The sequence below is a fragment of the Anabrus simplex genome, chromosome 2, assembly GCF_040414725.1.
Source record: "Anabrus simplex isolate iqAnaSimp1 chromosome 2, ASM4041472v1, whole genome shotgun sequence".
Classification (NCBI taxonomy): Eukaryota; Metazoa; Arthropoda; class Insecta; order Orthoptera; family Tettigoniidae; genus Anabrus; species Anabrus simplex.
The window spans coordinates 1,041,902,649-1,041,925,436 of record NC_090266.1 but is presented as its reverse complement, the minus strand read 5'-3'; the positions used below and the strand labels follow the sequence as shown (position 1 = coordinate 1,041,925,436).

The 22,788-nt window shown below is 39.7% G+C and overlaps 1 protein-coding gene across 1 annotated transcript in view; it reads left to right on the top strand.

Annotated features, from left to right (window-relative positions):
- LOC136864678 (sodium- and chloride-dependent GABA transporter ine) overlaps positions 1-22,788 on the top strand; it is a 584,214-nt gene that overhangs the window by 384,791 nt on the left and 176,635 nt on the right. Inside the window, exon 3 of the mRNA XM_067141988.2 lies at positions 22,095-22,291. Coding sequence (XP_066998089.2) covers positions 22,095-22,291 — 197 coding nt within the window. The remainder of the gene's footprint in view (positions 1-22,094; positions 22,292-22,788) is intronic.

Below are 22,788 nucleotides of genomic sequence, written 5' to 3'. Positions count from 1 at the left end.
ATCGGTAACAATTTGTGACTGGTAACTAGTGTTAAATAAAATGTGTGCGTACTGCTACTTCATCAGATGTATGTGGTAAGTTTTATATTAAATAATAAGTAATATTATTGAAAACGGTAATCTATTTTGCGTAATCAGCCCCGTGGTGTAGTGCAGGGTAGTGTGCCTGCCTCTTACCCGGAGAACCCGTGTTCTATTCCCGGCCAGTCCAGGGATCTTAATTCTGGACTGGGGGCTGGAACAGTGTTCACTCAGCCTTATGAGACCAGCAGAGGTGCTGTCTGATATGAGAGGCAGCGGCCTGGTCATGAAAGAGGCTGATGTCACCACCCTGGCCACGTGACACTTCAAAATTTTAGTGGAATGTATTTCGCGATGTTTTGTAATCCTTTTTGTATTTGGACCATGTTTCATACCCACACACCAGTCAGTCTGGTGTCTTCTCGTCTCTTGTCTTATGCGTTCTGTGAAATGTGCCACGTATCATTTGAAACACACACTTTCTGATCAGTGACACTGCACATAGGTTCCCAACTTACGTCAGAGCCAAAACTTAAAAATGAGGGGCCTGTTCTAGTCCTCCTTCTTCATCATCATCAGCTTCTGTCTAGCATTATTCCCGCTCTGTGGCGGGGTCCGCTTGCTAGCACATCCATCTCCATCTGGCCCCATCCAAGGCATCCTCATGAATGACGCCCACATACTCCATGTCTTCCCTAATGCGATCCATCCACCACGCGGTCTCCGTCCATCAGGGTCAAAGTGCATGATTGTCATTGCCACTGAGTCGTCATTGCTGCGTGCCACGTGTCCATACCATCTATGTCTGGCTTCCCGCAGTTTCGCCTCAGGTGGCGCAATTCCCATCCTTCGTCGAACATCATTGTTCATGGCATGGTCAAATCGCGCTAGTCCAAGACACCACCGTAGCATTCGCATGTCCATCAAGTGCAGAACCTGATCGTGCTTTGCAGTTACTGCCCAACATTCTGACCCATAGAGGGTGCTGGGCGTACTACAGTTCTGTAAATCTTCGACTTAAGACATAGGGACATCGGTCGATCACACAGGGCCTCAGTCACTTGGCGCCACTTCATCCAAGTGGTGTTTACACGTATATGAGCATCCGGAACTGGATATAAGGGAGCCCGAGTACTTGAAGTGTTCCACTTTCTTCAGATCTTCTCCACCGATGCTGATGGTTCCATCAGTTTTTCATCCACATTCCATATATTCCGTCTTCTTGGTATTCGGGCGAGGTCCGAATTGGTTGAGCCGATCATTCCATTGTCGTGTTTGCCCTTCGAGATTCTAGACTTGTTCTAAAACATTATATTCAATTACGATCTTAAACCTTATAGGATCTCTTCCTCTGAAAGTCATAACCTTTGTCTTACTCCCCTAAATTTTAAAATCATATGAACTATTATGTGAAACATGAGAGCATTAATAAATTGTCCTTACCGAGTTCGATAGCTGCAGTCGATTAAGTGCGGCCAGTATCCAGTAATCGGGAGATAGTGGGTTCGAGCCCCACTGTCGGCAGCCCTGAAGATGGTTTTCCGTGGTTTCCCATTTTCACACCAGGCAAATGCCGCGGCTGTACCTTAATTAAGGCCACGGCCGCTTCCTTCCACTTCCTAGGCCTTTCCTATCCCATCGTCGCCATAAGACCTATCTGTGTCGGTGCGACGTAAAGCAAATAGCAAAAAGAAAAGAAAAGTCCTTAAATGTGAGAAATTCAAAAACATAGAACAGATCGGGTAGGAAACTTAAACAGATTTGAAGAAACAATCATTCTATTAATATGTTACAATAATAAACCCACAGGGAGAAGAAACATGAAAAAACGGATACTGGGATGGATGGAAGAATTTAGACAGAGTTGCATACAATATTGTTGTTTAATTGAAAGTTTGCTTGTTTGTTTTTTTGTTTGTTTGTTTGCATAGTCCTTAGGCTTTGAAAGTTTGACGTAGTTTAGAACAGCGATTGTGGATGTGTGTCATCGTCCGCCCTCTTGCCTTGTGTTGTTGGTTGCCGGCCGCACGGTGCACGAATAGGTAGGCCGTCATGACACTGGAGTCCCAGTTGCTACCATTAAACCCACCCGTCCAGATTCTGTGTCACTTGTAATGTACATAGCTTTTTCTCTTACCTTCTTAAAGCTTCACCTCAGTTAACAAATATTGAAATATCTTGCACGAGTCCGAGCATGTATTTGCTTCTGCTTTTGGTAACGTAGTGCCATCCACCAGGACTTGGTGAAAAAAATAATAATAAATGAACAACAGTTTGTAAGCATGGCCAAGCCAAGCATGTACCATGCAAGGAAATTACAATTGCTTGGAATTTGAGTAAATAATGGTTTCGTCACCATAAGACCTATCTGTGTCGGTGTGACGTAAAGCAACTTGTAAAGAAAAAAAAAAGTTTTTCAATGTTTCAGAACGTACAGTATTCCATTAGATATGACCCTTTTTTATATAGCATAGTAATAAATGGTTAATAATTGGCTATGGTACCGTCTGTGTATGTGACCGTAGATATTACAAAAGGTCATTAAACATTTTACAATTTATTTAAAATATGTGCTCAGTAAGCATCCTTTCGGGGAGCCAAAAGTTATTCAAATAATTCAAAATTCTACCTTGGAGAAACATTCAGCGTTGCGAGGTTTAAACTTCTCCAAGATGTCCAAACAACAGATACCGGTATTTGAACCTAACCCGTGGAGTGGAGTGCAGTAAAATTTGCCGAAAGCGAAACTTGAATAACACAGAACCTCTCAGATCATGTACACTGCATATTTCAAAGTTTTTCCTTGCTGGACTAGAGCGTGTATGTAGAACTTACGAGGATAAAGCGGAATATCTCTTGAGAGAGAAATTAATGGACGAAATGGTTATGCTTACAGCTAGTAGTACCGGTAGTCGAACGAGAAGCATACACTCAAAAACTGGGAATGGTGAGGGACATCATGCTTAATATGAAATGTCACTTCTTAGTTAGAATGTTCTTTATCTAGGAAGCATGCCACAGGTAAATGGAGAATCTTTTCCTTCGACGTTCGTGGAAGAGTTTTGTTTACAGGGATCGAGTGAAGCGGAGGAGATAAAACAAAATCGACGTAGCTGGGCTGAGTAGCTCGGACAGCACATTTGATCCTGACTCAGTCTGGTGGTACTTCAAGGTGCTCAAATACGTCAGTCTCGTAACGGTAGACTTAATGGCCCTTTAAAGAACTCCTGCGGTACAAAATTCAGGCACCTCTGCGTCTCCGAAAACCGTAAAAGTACTCAGTTGGACGTAAAATTGATATCATTTATTAAAATTCACGGACAGTATAGCTTTCCTCAGATAGTGAAAAAGCTTTTATTTTATTGATTTCGCATTTCGTATCAGTTACTCCGTGATGCTCTCAACTGGGACTTCTCGGCTGTGGTACCAAGAATTATATTAAACTGACACCAATAAGGACATCGGCGTGAGTGAAAGAAGGGAAGATTTTGCGAGGAAAGTAATGTTGATTTTAACCCATTTTAGGCCAAGGTTAGAAATAATTACAAAATGTATGTTTTTGTTACTATCCACTCATTTAACAGTAATTTATTGCAAATAAAAAGGACTCCAGCATTCAGTTTGTCGTTTACCAACATAACTATGCGTTATTCCGTATATCACTTCCAAAACACTTAGACACCTTTATCGATAAAATTTTTCTCTTTTCTAAAATGATAATAAAAGTGAAATGTTAGAATATTATTCTAACTGGAATTAATATGAAAACACTGTCTTCCAGTAGGTAACCTCAAAACAGATTTTATACAGCACTTTCCAAAGCCTACATGCTTGGGACCATTTCTTGAAAATAATTATATCCATTCCGGAATGTCCCTTTTGTATTACTGAGTGGTCATTAATGTGGAAAAATGGCATTACACGAGATAAATAAAATCGAAGCACTATAGATCGTATATGACCCACTGGCCTAAAAATGGGTTAAGAGAGGTATTCAGCAGCTCCAAACAAGGAGAGGTCAGAACTGGAAATGACAGGATCAATAGCAATGGTGATATGAAATCAAAGTTGTCTCCGTTCAGGCTATGGCGGCCCTTGGAGGAGTGGAAGGTAAAGACTTGCACTATTCTTAACTTCCGCAACTAAGGGGGATAAAGATTAGCCCTGTGCCCTGCCACCTTGCCCCTGGGAATTAACCTCGTACTCACTTTCGTTGTAGTCTGAGTGTACCTCAGAGGCCACAAGTGGAAATCTCGTTTCTAAATTTTTCGACTTTCTGACGGGGACTCGTACCCACGTCCTTCTGGGTGAACCGAGCACAATTTTATTGAAATCGACTGAACATGAAACTTTTAGTTAAGTTGTTTGGGGGTGGCTTTTAAGTGCTCTGTTAAAAATACACCAATATCTAGCCCTGCCCTACAATGCCAGTCATAACCCTACCGTGTGTGGTGAATCAAAGGATGTTGATGAGGTGGTGGTGTCGTAATAAAAACCTAATTGCTTCAGTTAGTGGCCAGCTATAAACCTGTAGACATTTATAATGGCGGTGAAATGGATCTTTTTTTAAAGCTTTCTTACAAAGTGTGCTAGTCACTGGCGGAGAAAATTATAGGGAAGGAGAGTACACAAATTAAAGCTCGCAGTGTATTTATGCTTGAGAATGTTTGGAGGAATGGGAAACCATCTGTCATAGGAATATAAACGAAGCCTCTCAGCTTTGAAAATTCTGTATGGCAGTTCCTACTTGTACTAGTCTCTTCTAAAAATACCAGGAGAGGACAGCGGCGCGATTGGGGGGATGAAGTACCTAATGGAATTAATTCGTGTCGACAAATACTTCTATTGTGGTAAGTTTTCTTGTTTGTCCTCCTGAAAATACAACTTTGAATGTTGTAAATGAGGAGATTCCGAAATGACTCTGACGATCGTTATCCTTGAACGGTAACTTCTGAAACATCAGTCCGGTACAATACATTGTAAGCAACCTGTCGATCAATGTTTTTCTAGTTAAGACATAAACATGGACATTAATTGTTCAGCGGTTCCAACTTAAATAACATACAGTGGAAACAGGTTATAACGACTCCCAAGGGACGCTAATTAACGGTCGTTGTAGGCGGTAAGTTGTAGGCTGCTCACTTACATGGTCAATTAAGAGAACGAAGTTAAAACTTCAAAAACCAAGTGGAATAATTCCTGTAATTACTGTATTTGCAATACAGTATTTGTGGCGTGGGACTGTGAGGAATTTTTCTCCTCATTAATGTGGAAAAATGGCATTACACGAGATAAATAAAATCGGAGCACTATAGGTCGTATATGACCCACTGGCCTAAAAATGGGTTAATTAAAATATTAAAAACTTTCCCTTTCTTTTGCGACATCTTCTGAAATCTACAATCTACTGAAAGGAAGAGTTTGAAAATAAGCTTTACATTGTTGTCAGCAATCCCCAAACCGCGTAACAAACATAACCTAACATTTGCCAGCAAAATATAAAATAAGTGAGGAAAGAAGTAGCAACAATCTAAATTGATCAATAACGTCTTCGCTAATAAATGAGTTGCTCACTCCGTCCTTCCAAAGTGTACAAATCATTGGTTGTGATAAGCACAATTCTTTCACGATTCTGACGTTTGTTTTCGCATTTTGTAATCGCCATATTATCTGAGGCTTTTGTTCAATATTAAAAACTTTCCCTTTCTTTTGCGACATCTTCTGAACGATGCTTGCCTGACAGACTGAACAGCATGAAATCTACAATCTACTGAAAGGAAGAGTTTGAAAATAAGCTTTACATTGTTGTCAGCAATCCCCAAACCGCGTAACAAACATAACCTAACATTGGACGTTATAGCCGATACATTTCTCTGAAAATGTGATTAAAAATGCTCCGTTTTATACGATATGTCGTTAAAAGTAATGTCGCTATAAAAAGGTTTCGACTGTATTTCACCATTGGGTTGAACTGCGGAATAAGATACGTCCTGTAGCCTTTCCTTTGTTAATGGCAGTATATATGCGGGGCATGTAGTGATGAATTAACTAATCGTCGACACCTTCTTGCGTTAATGTGGCTTTACGACCTCGTTCTTTGGAGCGTCGGCAGCCGGACACTTGGACGACTGCGGGGGAAGCCAGTTCCACTTAGTATTCTGCCTTGCGAGTGGCTATAGTAGCTTGTCAACGCTTCCAACAACACGTTTAAAGGTACCCATACTTAAAAGAGTGAATTTCCATAGAATGCATTTCGCTTAGAGCCCGTAATTTATATTTTAGTAAACATTTCTCCATTGCTTTGCTGATAACCAGGATAGTTTAGACCAGGCGTGGCCAGTTGCTTACACGTGGAAACTGATAGTCACATGATTATTATTATTATTATTATTATTATTATTATTATTATTATTATTATTATTATTATTATTATTATTATTATTATTTTACAGTTTGCTTTACGTCACACCAACACAGTTAGGTCTTATTGCGACGATGGGATAGGGAAGGCCTAGGAGTGAGAAGGATTCGGCCGTGGCCTTAATAAAGGTACAGCCTCAGCATTTGCCTGGTGTGAAAATTGGAAACAACGGTAAAACATCTTCAGGGCTGCCGACAGTGGGGTTCGAACTCACACTATCTCCTGGATGCAAGCTCACAGCTGCGCGCCCCTAACAGTAAGGCCAATTCGTCCGGTAGTCACATGAATATTTTCAGTAAGCATCGCTATCCTGTAGTACGAATATTAGATTCGAGTTTCGCCTTTCAGTAGTGCTTCGTGGGTCTGTCGTTTCTCCTGTTAGCAGTTTACTACAGTTTTACTCGGTGTGAGAGCAGAGCTACACCACGGCTCGCGAGCGGAAAAGTGGATGTCGGACACAGTCCACATATATAGAAATACTTCATCCATGCATCGGACCTGAACTGGACAAATTACATGATGAAGCAGTCTAGGGAGAATTTCTTCTTTCTCTTTGTGTCACTCTCTGGTCTCTATACTGTTGGGATTCTGTTTTCCTATGTCCGCCACTTCTTCTCCAGCTTTCAAGGTGTTTTTTTTTCTTTGAAAACGACGTGGTAACAAGAGCGTCAACATCCGTCAGAGTAAGCGAAATTGCAAAATAATTTGGTAAAGGCTGCGTAGAGCGTAGGATTAGTATATTACAATATGAGCTCGCGAAAGAAAGAGATACGGCAAATCAGATGTGTCTGATAATTTGATCTAAGTGTTTTCTGATATTTCTTGGGTATTGTTACCAATGATGGGGATTACTTTATCTAGATAAACTTTTAAATGCGACAAAAAAGAAAATTTGACTTCAGTGGAACTGAAAATGTTCCGCGTGGTCAAAGAATTTCTTCTTCTTCTTCGTAATCTGTTTACCCTCCAGGGTTGGTTTTTCCCTCGGACTCAGCGAGGGATCCCACCTCTGCTACCTCAAAGGCAGTGTCCTGGAGCGTGAGACATTGGGTCGGGGGATACAACTGGGGAGAATGACCAGTAACTCGCCCAGGCGGCCTCACCTCCTATGCTGAACAGGGGCCTTGTGGAGGATGGGAAGATTGGAAGAGATAGAAAAGGAAGGAAGCGGCCGTGACCTTCAGTTAGGTACCATCCCGGCATTTGCCTGGAGGAGAAATGGGAAACCACGGAAAACCACTTCCAGGATGGCTGAGGTGGGCATCGAACCCACCTGTACTCATTTAACCTCTCGAAACTGAGTGGTCCCCGTTTCAACCCTCGTATCACTTTTCCAAATTTCGCGACAGAGCCTAGAATCGAACCCGGGCCTCCAGGGGTGGCAGCTAATCACACTAGCCACTACACCACAGAGGCGGACGGCAAAGAATTTTAGGTCTTTAAAATGAAAAGTACCGAGCGAGTTGGCCATGCGGTTAGGGGCGCGCAGCTGTGAGCTTACATTCAGGAGATAGTGGGTTTGATTCTCGCTGTCGGCAACCCTGAAAATGGTTGTCCGTGGTTTCCCCACTTTCACACCAGGTAAATGCTGGGGCTGTACCTTAATTAAGGCCACGGCCAATACCTTTCCCATCCTTCCAACGCCGAAAACCTCTGATGGATTAATGCGATGTTAAACACGTAGCAAAAGAAATAAATTAAAATATTACGTCCCTCTAGTTCGACTCCACGTAAAACTGGGGGTACCATGACTATGATCACTATATCAAGAGATACATAGACTTCAGGCTTGCTTGCTCACTCAACTTGCAGAAGTCCGACTAGAGATGGTAAGGGCATCAGGGCATCTATGGTTCAACTGACTTGACAGTGAATCTGACAAGGGTACAGCACTAACATAACTGTTATGTAACTGTGATATGTATACTCTATGCCTCCCCTCATGTACTCAAGCCTGCGACCCCGTTGACCTGAGACTGGCATAGAGCATGTAGGTCAATGTATATAAATTTTAATATACCGTAAATTAAACAGTCCATATATTGTATAAATGAATAATAAAAATAATTACCACCATCATATTATTAGGGGGCGGCTTGTTTGAGGCGGTAAAGGTGTGTTCAGTTCACTCAAATGGACGTGCATTCAATTCCCTGTCAGGTAGTAAAAAAAATAAGAAACGAGATTTCCACTTCCAGAGGTGTACATGGCCCTGAGTTTCACTCAGCCTACACCAAAAATGAGTACCAGGTTAATTCCTGGGGGAAAAGGAGGCCAAGTGTAGTGCTAACCACTCTACCCCACCAAGTGCTTAGGCTACGGATAGTGGAAGCCTTTACCTTCCACCCCTCCAAGGACCTTCATGGCCTGTACCGAGATTACTTTTTATCATATTCTCACATATTTTAAAATTATAATGAATACCATTAAATACAGTTATTTTTTACCAATTTCTTTACTTGTTCAAATGTGTGCTGTTTCAATGTTATCCTGATCATTTAAGATTTTATAATATTGTGATATTATAGGCCTACATATAAAGTAAGTATATATTTAACATCTGTTTTGTATTTCCACAGGGGAAGAAATTTGCAACTGATTAAAAAGAGTAATAAAAGGCCAATAGGACATTTAATAATGAAAATTGGACTTATTTTACACAATTCATTTTATTGAATGATAACCATTTAAAAGTGTATGTTGTGTATGTTTGAAAATCATATGTTTTCAGGTTAGTACTAACTTGATTCTGTAACTGTCCTGGAAATTCATAATAATCAATGATTTTTTAACAATCCACTCCATAATCTAACCTTAAAAATGCTGAGTTTGTAGACCAGTAATCAGCTAACCTTAAAAGGTGTGGCTGTATAGACCTAATCATAAATGGAAACCTGCAGGTTTCAGAAGAACTTTTGATCTGAAGAGTGCTAGAGGAAGCCTGCATCCTGAATGACTTGTTTGAGGTAACTAAGAAGGCTATTCAGACTGCAGAATTCAGGGCTTCGTGATACATTTAATTGTACGTGTGCTATTGAGTCTACCCCCGTCATTCTGTTTTGTGTATTTTATCATCAGCTAGTTCATTTTATGATATTTATTTATAATTTTAGTAATTTCATCTCATGGACACATAAATAATAAACTAGGTACCCTTATTCTTTAAACATGAAATTTCATTACTATCCTGTAGGCTTCACTTAGGCCTATAATAGAAGGGATCCCAAGCACCCTAAATCAGGGCCTGGGTTCACTCAACCATGCAAGGACAACTGAGAAAGGATGTGATTTTGAATCCTATTTTTTAATTCTCGAATTATCTTTCTGTGCTCCCCTACTTCAACTCAGAGGGTCGTCAGGATGATATCTGACCCAGGGGGAAACAGCTGCTTCTTTCCAAATCCTTGTTCCATTTAATGACAAGTATATGATCTAGTACAGTCACTGGGGGGGGGTAACCGAGTGGCATTGTCACTGGCTTCTCACTAAGGTGGCTACTGTTCAAATCCCAGCCAGTTTTGAAATCACTCACGTAATTGTGGTTCAAATTCCACATTAAACTGGAGGTCTCACGGCTGTGATCACGATATTGACTGTTGCATAAAACTGAAAGATTACTTGCTTGCTTGTTCTAGTGCAAATACCACAGCCATGTAGGATAACAGACAACCAAACACTTGGGACTGTTGATCACAGTTCCTCTAGTTTCTCTCACCCTAGGTTCATGAACAATACCCTGTCACCCAGAAGTTTTCATGAAATCAGTGGGTAATACTTGCACGTAGGAAGTGTTTAATAACCTTTATTATTATAATACCTGTGGAAATATGTGTGGTTTAAGTTATGTAAAACTAGGATGGGATGAAGACTATAGGGCTAAAAGGTGCTATTCCATCTTCCTTTCTGAGTGTGAAGAAACCAGAGGAAAACCTTACTGAGGAGAGCCGTTAGAGATATGGTCTCATGCCGAATCCATCAACTCCAATTTTGAGTCCTATTGTTGAGGAAACATTTATGTGAATCTAATTGTAAGGTGTGAGGTTGTAATAGCTGATTGGTAGAGCTATTGGCTTCTAATAAAGGCTATAGTGTTTTGAATCCCAGCCAATGCAAGTGGAATTTTTGAAATATAAAGTCACGTCCCTGTGGTTCTGAATTCACTTAAAACTGAAGGTCCCAATGATCATGGTATCAACAGTCTATGAAATTCCTTCCTTCCTTCCTTCCTTCCTTCCTTCCTTCCTTCCTTCCTTCCTTCCTTCCTTCCTTCCTTCCTTCCTTCCTTCCTTCCTTCCTTCCTTCCTTCCTTCATCTGTGTGGCGTTTGTGTGGAAAAGATCATTTAAATTTTTCTTTTAATTTAGCAACTGCATACTGAAACGTGTCTTAACATGTTCGGCAATGAACAGGGAATGAAAAGAAATGGAGATGGGAGAGGATAGTAAGGATGGTAATAGCAGTGCAACAGACCTACATCAAAAATAATCAATAATACATCCAAGAGAGTACTGAAATACTTGATTAAAGAAGCACAGTGCTTTATAATCGAATGTCAATGTCGGCCCACTTCTGTTCTAAAGGGTAGTTCTAGAATGAAATATCCCTAAGTTATTGGCCACACTGTTAGAACCAGCAGAGAACTGTGATGCATATATAGTCTAATAAATGATGTTAGCAAGAAGAAGCCTCCTCTAGCACCTGGATTTATGTTTTGGATATTAAGAATTAGAATTAAAATAAACGTTACGGAATGTGGCATTTGTAACTCCATGGAATGCCCCTATATTAACAAACCATTTGGACAACCTCTAGTATACACCACATTCACTCAGTATGTTGAAATTTAATGTATTTACATTAAATGTCTTTCTTTTTTATTACTTGCTTTACGTCGCACTGGCACAGATAGGTCTCATGGTGACGATGGGACAGGAAAGGGCTAAGAGTGGGAAGGAAGCGGCCGTGGCCAGTGCCTCAATTAAGGTACAGCCCCAGCATTTTCCTGGTGTGAAAATGGGAAACCACGGAAAACCATCTTCATGGCTGCCGACAGTTAGGTTCGAACCTACTATCTCCCGAATACTGGATACTGGCCGCACTTAAGTGACTGTAGCTATCGAGCTGGGTTTAATTGTATTCAAGATCATCACAACTTATTTTGACGAACATGCACAACTACTCTTAAAGAGCTAAAACTCGTAACTGAATGTCATTTTTACCACTTCCGAAACCCCTGTAAACATGCAGCCAATGTTACTGGCACACCATGAATAATTACAAGATATCATTTCAAGAAGTGGATGGCGATGTTCTAGTTTTTTGATAGTACAGGTGAAGGTTCTTAAAATGCATGAATGCATCAGAGGTGAGTGGAGGAGAGAGCTCCTGCATGTTGTTTTCAACATTATCTTGCAAATTCCAGCCAGTCCACGCAGGTTCCTTGGTATGGTTTTGTATGATTTATAAGTCTGTCAATAATTGCTGGTGATAATATGATAACTACTTAAAGTACAAATTGTTTTTAATAGTCCTTGTGGATTAATTTAAATAGAGTATAATAGGTAGCATTTTAAGTGCTCTGACTAAAGAAATAGGAATAACTCAGTACCTAAAAAAGGAGTGCAGTTTTCAACGTTGGCTCTCGAAGAAAAAAAAAAAAAGGAAAAAAAAAGTTGGGATCTTTAGGTAGGATATGCTTACTGCACTAATTACTCATATCTACATAATTCAAGGTTGGGTACAATTTTCTCTGTGGGGTATAGACTGTTGAAATATTTAGTTAGTGGTACCTTAGTGCCGGAATGAGTGGCGCAGATGGTTGAGACACTGGCCTTCTGACCCCAGCTTGGCAGGTTCGATCCTGGCTCAGTCCAGTAGTATTTGAAGGTGCTCAAATACGTCAGCCTAATGTTGGTAGATTTACTAACACGTAAAAGAATTCTCATGGGACAAATTCTGGCACCTCGGGATCTCTGAAAAACATCAAAAATTTAGTTAGTGGGACATAAAAACAATAACATTATTATTAGTACCAGTACCTAAGTTCCAAATGTGCATTTAATGTTTTTTCAAAAAATTTTAAATATTGGAATGTGCAGCAAAATATCATTAACTCCTAACATATCTAGATGCATCCTCTTTGCTGACTCAGCCAGTTCTACTTTCTTCTTCCATTAAGCCCCATTAATATTGATAGCTCCCCATCAAATTCCATTTAGTTCGTCAAGTCTTTTCCAAGGAGTCCCTCGCCTGTCAAATGGGAGTGAGACTCCGTTACTTAAAACGTGAGCGTGCTCAATAAAAAATTCTGTGAAGCAGGATGCTACCCTTATTTACACATACTCCAAGTGAGGATATCTCCTCTAACGGATTAGGGACCACCAGTGGATTGCATAGTCCTAGCTACCTGAGCACAAGGAGGGCCATGATTCAGAATATTTTACGTGTTTATTGATGGTGAGTACTTGTACTTCTCAACCATACATTTACATATAAACCTAAATTAATATCCTCATCCCGAGGACGAGCACCTCTTTCCAGTCACATTCCCAATGGAAGTGAGCTGTATGTGCCCTTTTAACCACATACCAACCCTTCTGTCAGTCTTAAATTCCTGGCAGTACTGGGGATCAAACACGACCCTCTGAAGATGGTAGCTAATGGTGCTAAGCATTAAACTATGGTGGTGGACAAGAAATGCAGTCAGCTTCAGCTTATGTGAAAAGATGACGTACTGTAAATAACAGCATGAGAGCAAACGGGGACTATCGATACGATCAGCGAACAGTTTTTAAATATATAAGATTTGTAATGTTTCCTGTATGGACCACAGTCTTAAAATTAAAATCATATAATCAGATCATGATAGTTGCCTTGTGTGATCTTTGTACCACAGGAACACTCTGACATTGTATTTTGAGTGTTACTGATCACTAGTGGAAGGATTTTAATGTGCAGCATTTTTCCTAAAATTTTGGTATTTTCATACAGATAGGTCAATACACTCAACCCTCGATTAACCGGGATAATGTAGGGTTAAGGCTTCCCAGATAAGTAAAATCGCAGTTAACCCACAAAAAGTTAAAAATAGAACAGGGGTACTGAAAGTACAGTTAAAATGATAATAAATGATATTACTGTATTTTTTTTTATTAACTTACCCAATACATTGCAGTAAAAGTAGCACTTGGCACAATTAATAGATGGAAAAATAAACAGCACTTTTCATTGAAACTTATAATGCAAAGAAAAATAATCAAACTACCTAACTTTGCTGTTTCTGAAAATAATCAGTCATGGTTTTCTGCTTTTGTACAAATAACTTCAAGGTCGCGCCACCCCTGCTACTTTACGACTCGGCAGTATTATCTCGACCCTTTGTAATTCTGTATTAATGTAACTCCTAACACTCGTGCATTTTTAGTGTTTTTGATATTGCAGTTAAACCGCAACGCGGTTGATCCGATTACGGTAAATCGAGAGTTGAGTGTGTATGTATTTAGGGACACAAAATGAAGCAAAATAAATACAATTTGTTGCACATTTTGCACCTTTTTTGTCAGATTACTACATTTTGCCACCTCTTTCCTTCTATTTCATGCACCTTCCCCCCCCCCCACTTTTATCTGCCTTTTTAAAAGATTAGATAGAATCTTTTTCTCTCTTTGAGCAGTTTTTAAAAATTTTGTTAAATCAGAAGGCAACAACAGTCAATAAATAAATGAAAATGAAAACCTACAACCTGTTTTCCAGTCAGTGACCGTATCAGGGATGGGATGAATGAAGCCCCCATCTTGCGATGAGGATAGGAATTGTGCCGACTGCCAAAGCCTGTCGCACTCCTCTGGGGCAATGATTAATGACTGACAGATGAAGTGAAATAATATTGGAGAGTGTTGCTGGAATGAAAGGTGACAGGGAAAACCGGAGTACCCGGAGAAAAACCTGTCCTGCCTCCGCTTTGTCCAGCACAAATCTCACATGGAGTGCCCGGAATTTGAACCATGTAACTCAGCAGTGAGAGGCCGACGCACTGTCGCCTGAGCCACAGAGGCTCTAATAAATGAATATAAAATGTAATTTATAGAAACCACCAGTAATTCATAATCCAAACCAAACCCCATGGCACTACAGCCCTTGAAGGGCCTTGGCCTACCAAGTGACCGCTGCTCAGCCCGAAGGCCTGCAGATTACGAGGTGTCATGTGGTCAGCACGAAGAATCCTCTCGGCCGTTATTCTTGGCTTTCTAGACCGGGGCCGCTATCTCACCGTCAGATAGCTCCTCAATTCTAATCATGTAGGCTGAGTGGACCTCGAACCAGCCCTCAGGTCCAGGTAAAAATCCCTGACGTGGCCGGGAATCGAACCCGGGGCCTCCGGGTAAGAGGCAGGCACGCTACCTCTACACCACGGGGCCGGCTCCAGTAATTCATATCAAATCAAATTAAAATTTAAACAGCAATGCTGCAACAGTTTGAACTACAGTTAACTTAGTACTGTCATTATTTTATTGGTTTCAACCATTGACTATATACTTTCCTGCTGGCCATGTTAGTGTTTTACCAGTCTGAACCAGAACATATTTTTCACAACACTAAATCATGCTGAAGGTTCAGAAGAAGAAGAAGAGGAAGAAGAATAATAATAAGAAGAACTTTCAGAAGAATTCAAGATGCAATTTATCGAAACTGATGGCATCATTCTTCAATGTGCCACCTACGAAACAAATATTGCAATCTATGACAAGCATTAATAAACAGAATAAATCAGCACATCCAGTACAGCAAACATGCATAAAACATTGAACTTTGCAAGTCGAATTTTTAACGAACTACTCTGATCCATGCATTTGTTTCAGAAGCAGCTATCATTGTATGAGTTCAGTGTGGATCTTGCCATGGCATTAATCCAGTCAGGAATTTCAGTCCACAAGGTAAACAATCCTGCATTCAGATCATTCCTCACGCAAATGTCAATACCGGATGAGGGCACTCTGAGAAAAAATTACATTCAGCCAATTTATTAGAACATTTTCAAGAAAATAGAGGAGGTGATTGGCAAACATGAAGTGAAATTAATTTTAGATGAAACTACCGATGACCTGCAAAGATATATTTTGAATGTGTTGGTATTTCCATTATCTGGTGAATGGGTGAAACCTGTGCTTTTTAAAATGTACCTGCACAATAATGCAATAATTCAGTGACTCAAGTATGAACCTGTGGCCGGGGGCATACAATACGAAAAAGATCAGACTTGTGGTGACTGATCAGTCACACTGCATACTTTTGGCTTTCCAACAAATGAAGGGCATGTACCCCAACCTCAGCCTTGTGACATGTATTGCACATGGACTACACCGTGTTTGTGAAAATATCAGGGAGAATTACAGCAGGGCAAATGATTTCATTGCTGTTTGGAAGAAGGCTCCCAGTCATCAAGTTTTGTACCAAAAAGTCACTGGGTTCCACCTTCCACAGTTTCCTGTCATCATAAGGTGGAGTACTTCAATAAGATGTGCAGTTTTATTGTGCAGAAACTTTGATAAAATCATATGCTTCATATTTGTCTGAGACTTAGCAGACACAACAGCCATCAAGTAGGCCCAACAATTACTCAACAACAAAGATCTAGATTTGGAACTTTTTGCAGTGCATGGCTACAAGTATTTGCGTAATTTGATTCAGAGTTTGGAAGAAGTTGATGACTATTAGAAAGAACCTTGATGGATTTCTCATAAGTTATGAATTTCATTATAGTTCATATTGACCTTTCTCTACCCTTTAATACTTATGGATTTGCTAAAGACAAATTCAAATTCAATTTGAAGAACAACGCAGATGTGGAAACCTTTGCAACTTTGACAGAACTCGCTTTACAAGTGCTGACAAGATATGCTCCGTGGATTCTGTAGATGTCGAGCAGAGTTTCTCTATATACAGGATGGTCAGAAACAACGTGAACTGGGTATATGAGCATTAGAGGGTTGGTCATACTAATAAATAATTTGAAAGGAATAATTCTATATCTAGTGCCATTGTAACTTTATCAGCTGCTGAAGTTATCCAATCAGACCACTTTCTGAGCAAAATCAAATGGGCTTTGCCAGCCGGTGTTGCTAAATATGCCTGTGGCTTAAGACCAGCTTGAGAGCACCAATGGAAGAACAAGAACTTTGCTAGGGAAGGAGTTTGAACACGGACCTCCGAGCTGAGAGGATTGTGCCATAGCAAATACACTACAGTAACACCAGTTGAAACCCATAGTATGTTTGCGTTTGATGCTGATTTCTTGACATAGCTCTCAAGCCCGTATTAAGCCACGTGCAGATTTGACACACCACCTCGCAAAACCCACATGAATTCACCCGTGAAGTGATGTGATTGGCTAACTTCAGCAGCTGATAAAGTGATAACGGCACTAGATATCAAATTTTTGTTCCAAATTATTTTTCAGTATGGGCAACCCTCTAACGCTCAAATACCCAGTTCATGTTGTTTCTGACCACGCTGTATAAGGATAAAGTGAGCTCAAAACGCCAGCGACTTACTGTCAAAAACATTGAAATGTTGTGTGCAATCCAATATAACACATTTGTTAATTATTGGAACTCAGTAAATGGAATGAGGAAAGTTCATGCAACTGGTTTAAACATTAATAACATGATTTTGTCAACACTTTCCTTGCACCTTTTTGTATGTATCAATCAATCAATACTAATCTGCATTTAGGGCAGTCGCCCAGGTGGCAGATTCCCTATCTGTTGTTTTCCTAGCCTTTCCCTAAATGATTTCAAAGAAACTGGAAATTTATTGAACATCCCCCTTGGTAAATTATTCCAATCCCTAACTCCCCTTCCTACAAATAAATATTTGCCCCAGTTTGTCGTCTTGAATTCCAACTTTATCTTCATATTGTGATCTTTCCTACTTTTATAAATGCCACTCAAACTTATTCATCTACTAATATCATTCCACGCCATCTCTCCGCTGACAGCTCGGAACATACCACTTAGTTCAACAATGATAAAGGTGTTTTAATTTATTCCACCTATTCAATACTTATATTTATATATAAGTATTGAATAGGTGGAATAAATTAAAACACCTTTATCATTGTTGAACTGTTAAATTTTCAATACGGACCTAAAATGAGGTTTATAACATGTAACATACCACTTAGTCGAGCAGCTCGTCTTCTTTCTGCCAATTCTTCCCAGCTCAAACTTTGCAAAATTTTTGTAACGCTACTCTTTTGTCGGAAATCACCCAGAACAAATTGGGCTGCTTTTCTTTGTATTTTTTCCAGTTCTTGAATCAGGTAATCCTGGTGAGGGTTCCATACACTGGAACCATACTCTAGTTGGGGTCTTACCAGAGACTTATATGCCCTCTCCTTTACATCCTTACTACAACCCTTAAACACCTTCATAACTATGTGCAGAGATCTGTACCCTTTATTTACAATCCCATTTATGTGACTACCTCAATGAAGATCTTTCCTTATATTAACACCTAGATACTTACAATGATCCCTAAAAGGAACTTTCACCCCATCAACGCAGTAATTAAAAGTGAGAGGACTTTTCCTATTTGTGAAACTCACAACCTGACTTTTAACCCCATTTATCAACATACCATTGCCTGCTGTCTATCTCGCAACATTATCGAGGTCACGTTGCAGTTGCTCACAATCTTGTAACATATTTATTACTCTATACAGAATAACATCATCCGCAAAAAGCCTTACCTCTGATTCCACTCCTTTACTCATATCATTTATATATATAAGAAAACATAAAAGTCCAATAATACTGCCTTGAGGAATTCCCCTCTTAATTATTACAGGCTCAGATAAAGCTTCGCCTACTCTAATTCTCTGAGATCTATTTTCTAGAAATATAGCAACCCATTCATCACTCTTTTGTTTAGTCCAATTGCACTCATTTTTGCCAGTAGTCTCCCATGATCCACCCTATCAAATGCTTTAGACAGGTCAATCGCGATAGTCCATTTGACCTCCTGAACCGAAGATATCTGCTATATCTTGCTGAAATCCTACAAGTTGAGTTTCAGTGGAATAACCTTTCCTAAAATCAAACTGCCTTCTATCGAACCAGTTATTAATTTCGCAAACATGCCTAATATAATCGGAAAGAATGCCTTCCCAAAGCTTACATACAATGAACGTCAAATTTACTGGCCTGTAATTTTCAGCTTTATGTCTATCACCCTTTCCTTTATACACAGGGGCTACAATAGCAACTCTCCATTCATCCGGTATAGCTCCTTCAACCAAACAATAATCAAATAAGTACTTCTGATATGGTACTATATCCCAACACATTGTCCTTAATATATCCCCAAGAATCTTATCATTTCCAGTTGCTTTTCTAGTTTTCAAATTTTATATCTTATTGTGTCATTGTTATCATATGTAAATTTTAATACTTCTTTAGCATTAGCCTCCTCCTCTATCTGGACATTATACTTGTAACCAACAATCTTTACATACTGCTGACTGAATACTTCTGCCTTTTGAAGATCCTCACATACACACTCCCCTTGTTCATTAATTATTCCTGGAATGTCCTTCTTGGAACCTGTTTCTGCCTTAAAATACCTATACATACCCTTCCATTTTTCACTAAAATTTGTATGAATAAGGTGGGTCTTTACCATTCCTTACCACCCTTAAAGGTACAAACCTGTTTTCACATTCCTCAACAATTGCTTTAAACCCATCCCAGAGTCTGTTTACATTTTTATTTACCGTTTTCCACCTATCATAGTTACTTTATAGAAACTGCCTCATGCCTGCTTTATCAGCCATATGGTACTGCCTAATAGTCCTACTTTTAAGACCTTCCTTTCTATCACATTTATTTTTAACTACGACAAAAACCACTTCGTGATCACTAATACCATCTATTACGTCGACTTCTCTATAAAGCTCATCTGGTTTTACCAGCACCACATCCAGGATATTTTTCCCTCTCGTTGGTTCCATCACTTTCTGAATCAGCTGTCCTTCCCATAATAACTTATTTGCCATTTGTTGGGCATGCTTCCTGTCATTCGCATTTCCTTCCCAATTGACATCTGGTAAATTCAGATCTCCCACTACAATCACATTCCTTTCCATGTCGTTTCCCACATAGCTGATTATCTTATCAAATAATTCTGAATCCATGTCAGCGCTACCCTTTTCCGGTCTGTACACTCCAAATATATCAAGTTGCCTGTTACCTTTAGAAATGAGCCTTACACCGAGAATTTTATGTTTCTCATCTTTGACATTTTCGTAGCTTACAAATTCGTCTTTCACCAGAATGAATACTCCCCCTCCCATCGTTCCTATCCTACCTCTACGATACACACTCCAGTTCCGTGAGAAAATTTCTGCACCCATTATATCATTTCTCATTCATGATTCAACTCCTATTACAATATTTGGTAAATATATATCTATTAAATTACTTAATTCTATTCCTTTCTTTACAATACTTCTACAGTTCAACACTAACATTTTTATGCCATCCCTACTTGATTTCCAGTTCCCTGTTCCCCTATCACCGCTCCCTAGGCCACCCCGTTTTGCTGACTTTACCTCCCTATTACCCTTCCAAACAAATTTCCTAACTTATACGTAGCACTGCGGTTTAAGTGAAGGCCATCTGAGGGCAGATCCCTATCTTCTACCCACCCATTAGGATTTAGAAATTTCACTCCCAGTTTCCCACATACCCACTCCATAGTCTCATTTAAATCCCCAATCACCCTCCAGTCAGTATCCCTCCCACATAGTATTCCACTGATAACAATCTCCGCTTTCTTGAACTTCAACCTTGCTGCATTTACCAGATCCCACACATCTCCAACTATGTTGGTACTTTTATCAGCTTGCCTTACGTTGTTGGTACCAACGTGAAACACTACCACCTTCTCCTTCCCCTCTTCTACTTTCCTCAACATCTGCCTCAACCTAATTCCTGGATAACACTCTACCCTGGTTCCCTTTCCTCCACACACTTTCCCCACGTATCTAACGATGCAATCCCCCATGACCAGAGCCTCAACCCTACCCACCTCATTTGAACCCCTCTCCTCCTGGTCAGCCCTATCTTTCCCGATAGCTGCAGAAACTACTTCCTCCTCCCTTTTCTCCTTCTCATGACCCTGTTCCACCTGTCTTTTCCTATCCTCTACTCTACATTTCCCTTTCCTACCTTTTCCCTTCCTCCTACTTCCACACATCTCAGCAACAGTTCCCTGTCCCTCATCTTCCCTCTGTTGTTCTTACTGGAGTGACTCGTACCGATTTCGCACAGACACCTGCCCTGAATTCTGATCCTGAATAGAGCCCTTAGCCTGCAATCTCCTTCCCCTCAAAACATTAGACCACCTATCTTCTACAACTGCCCCCTTTCCTTCCCCTCCCTTTTGTACACCTACTGTAACCTGTACATTGTTTCAGGGAGTCCTATCTTCCTTCCTGTCTTCTGTGAGAATCCTAATTATCTCCCTCAAACTCTTCAACTCCTCCCTCATACCCCTCAATGCCTTGCCACACCCACAGTTCGTACACTTGCACTCCTTAGCCATTCTTTACGGAAAAAAAGGAAAAGAAAAGGAAAAATAAAATAACTTATGTGAAAAAAAATGAACGGAGGGATATATTGTTTGGGATAGTACACAAAGATCACACGACAAAAAGGTAATTAATATACGACTATACTACAATACTACTTAGTCATACTATTTTTATCCTACAACCCCTAACAGGATAAAAACTGCTGTTGATTACTGAATACCGAAAGGAATACACAAGAACTACACAATTCCAAACTGCAATTAAGCCTATCCTAATTACAACAACAGAATTTTAGTAAGAGTTTCTACTGATACCTCTACTACACCAGTACTACACAAATATTTTACAATAATAAAATAAGCACATTAAATTCTAATAGGATATTACTCGTATACTACTGTACAGTACAGTACAGTACACTACAATAATTTTTAAACTACGTTCAGACGTATCCTAATTACAATTCCAGTACCGTATGTCACTACTAAGCACAAACAGAAATTAAATTTGCAAGAACTACCGTACTCAAATATTACCAACAAAGCTAAATGCTTAGATAGATTGTTGTATTTTCAGAACTTTTCTTCCTCCCTTTTCTGACCATACTTTCCACCTTTTAAAATCCTTTCCCTAATGATTACAGTGTCTGACTCGTTGGCAGAAAGGCCTGCGGTTCAGAGGGTCCTGGGTTCGATTCCCGCTTAATACTGTTGGGATTTGCTAATTCATTGGAAAGATCCAACAAAATCAAGCATTTTATGCACTTTAGCAACACAGTACATTCAATGAGAAAGTTAATTGGAATAAAAATAGTTAGTCGTGACTTGTTGGCAGAGTTCACTGCACCGAGTTACATGTCTGAGAATCAAAATTCAAAGTTGACCCTAGCCTGCAATTTCATAAATGTTAATATATAGAGCCATTAGAACAGTTTCCTTAAGTACGGTTGTCTTGTATTTTAACTGTACTTCATATATGTTATTTGCTGGAGGTAAAGGCCAGTCTGCAGTCAGTTTGGAATGAACTGGAAGATAATTTGTTCCTGGTCCTTCTTTTTCAGACCAACAGATGATGAGGTGTCTAGCAGTAGCAGTGGTGGCAGCTATTTGGATATTCTTGATGATAATCATCAATATCGCCATCCTCGACGCCAGCACTGGTCTAATAAGGCTCAATTCGTGTTAGCCTGTATTGGCTATTCAGTGGGTCTGGGAAATGTGTGGCGATTTCCTTATTTATGTTATAAGAGTGGAGGAGGTAAGACTTGTATTTGATTCTCATCTATATCGTATGTTCAAGTGGACTTGGAAAGCTGAGCCTATTACCATTGTTGGAGGTACTGTAGATTAAATGGAAAGAGTAACTAGCGTTCTGTAAACTAGACATTCCAGCTTACTCGATACCTTTGCATCAAGTCTCGAGCAGTATTTAGTCTTGGAGATTTGTATTTTTATTTTATTTTTTACCAGAGTGGGTAATTTTCATAGATCCCTTTATTTCAGAAGACATCGTTGATTATGATGTTTCTCATATATATAAGAGTCCAGCATTTTATAGCCTAATTGATTACCAGTATTCTTTAGTACGAGGACTACTGATATCCATGAGTTTATAGTTTTACACCACTTGTACTTTGTTCCAAACTTCTTTGTATATATATTTCTTGTATTATTATTAATTACTACTCACCTGTACCATACTAACATTTCTCATCTCATTACCACACTTCACTTTATAAATTATTACAGTTAAAA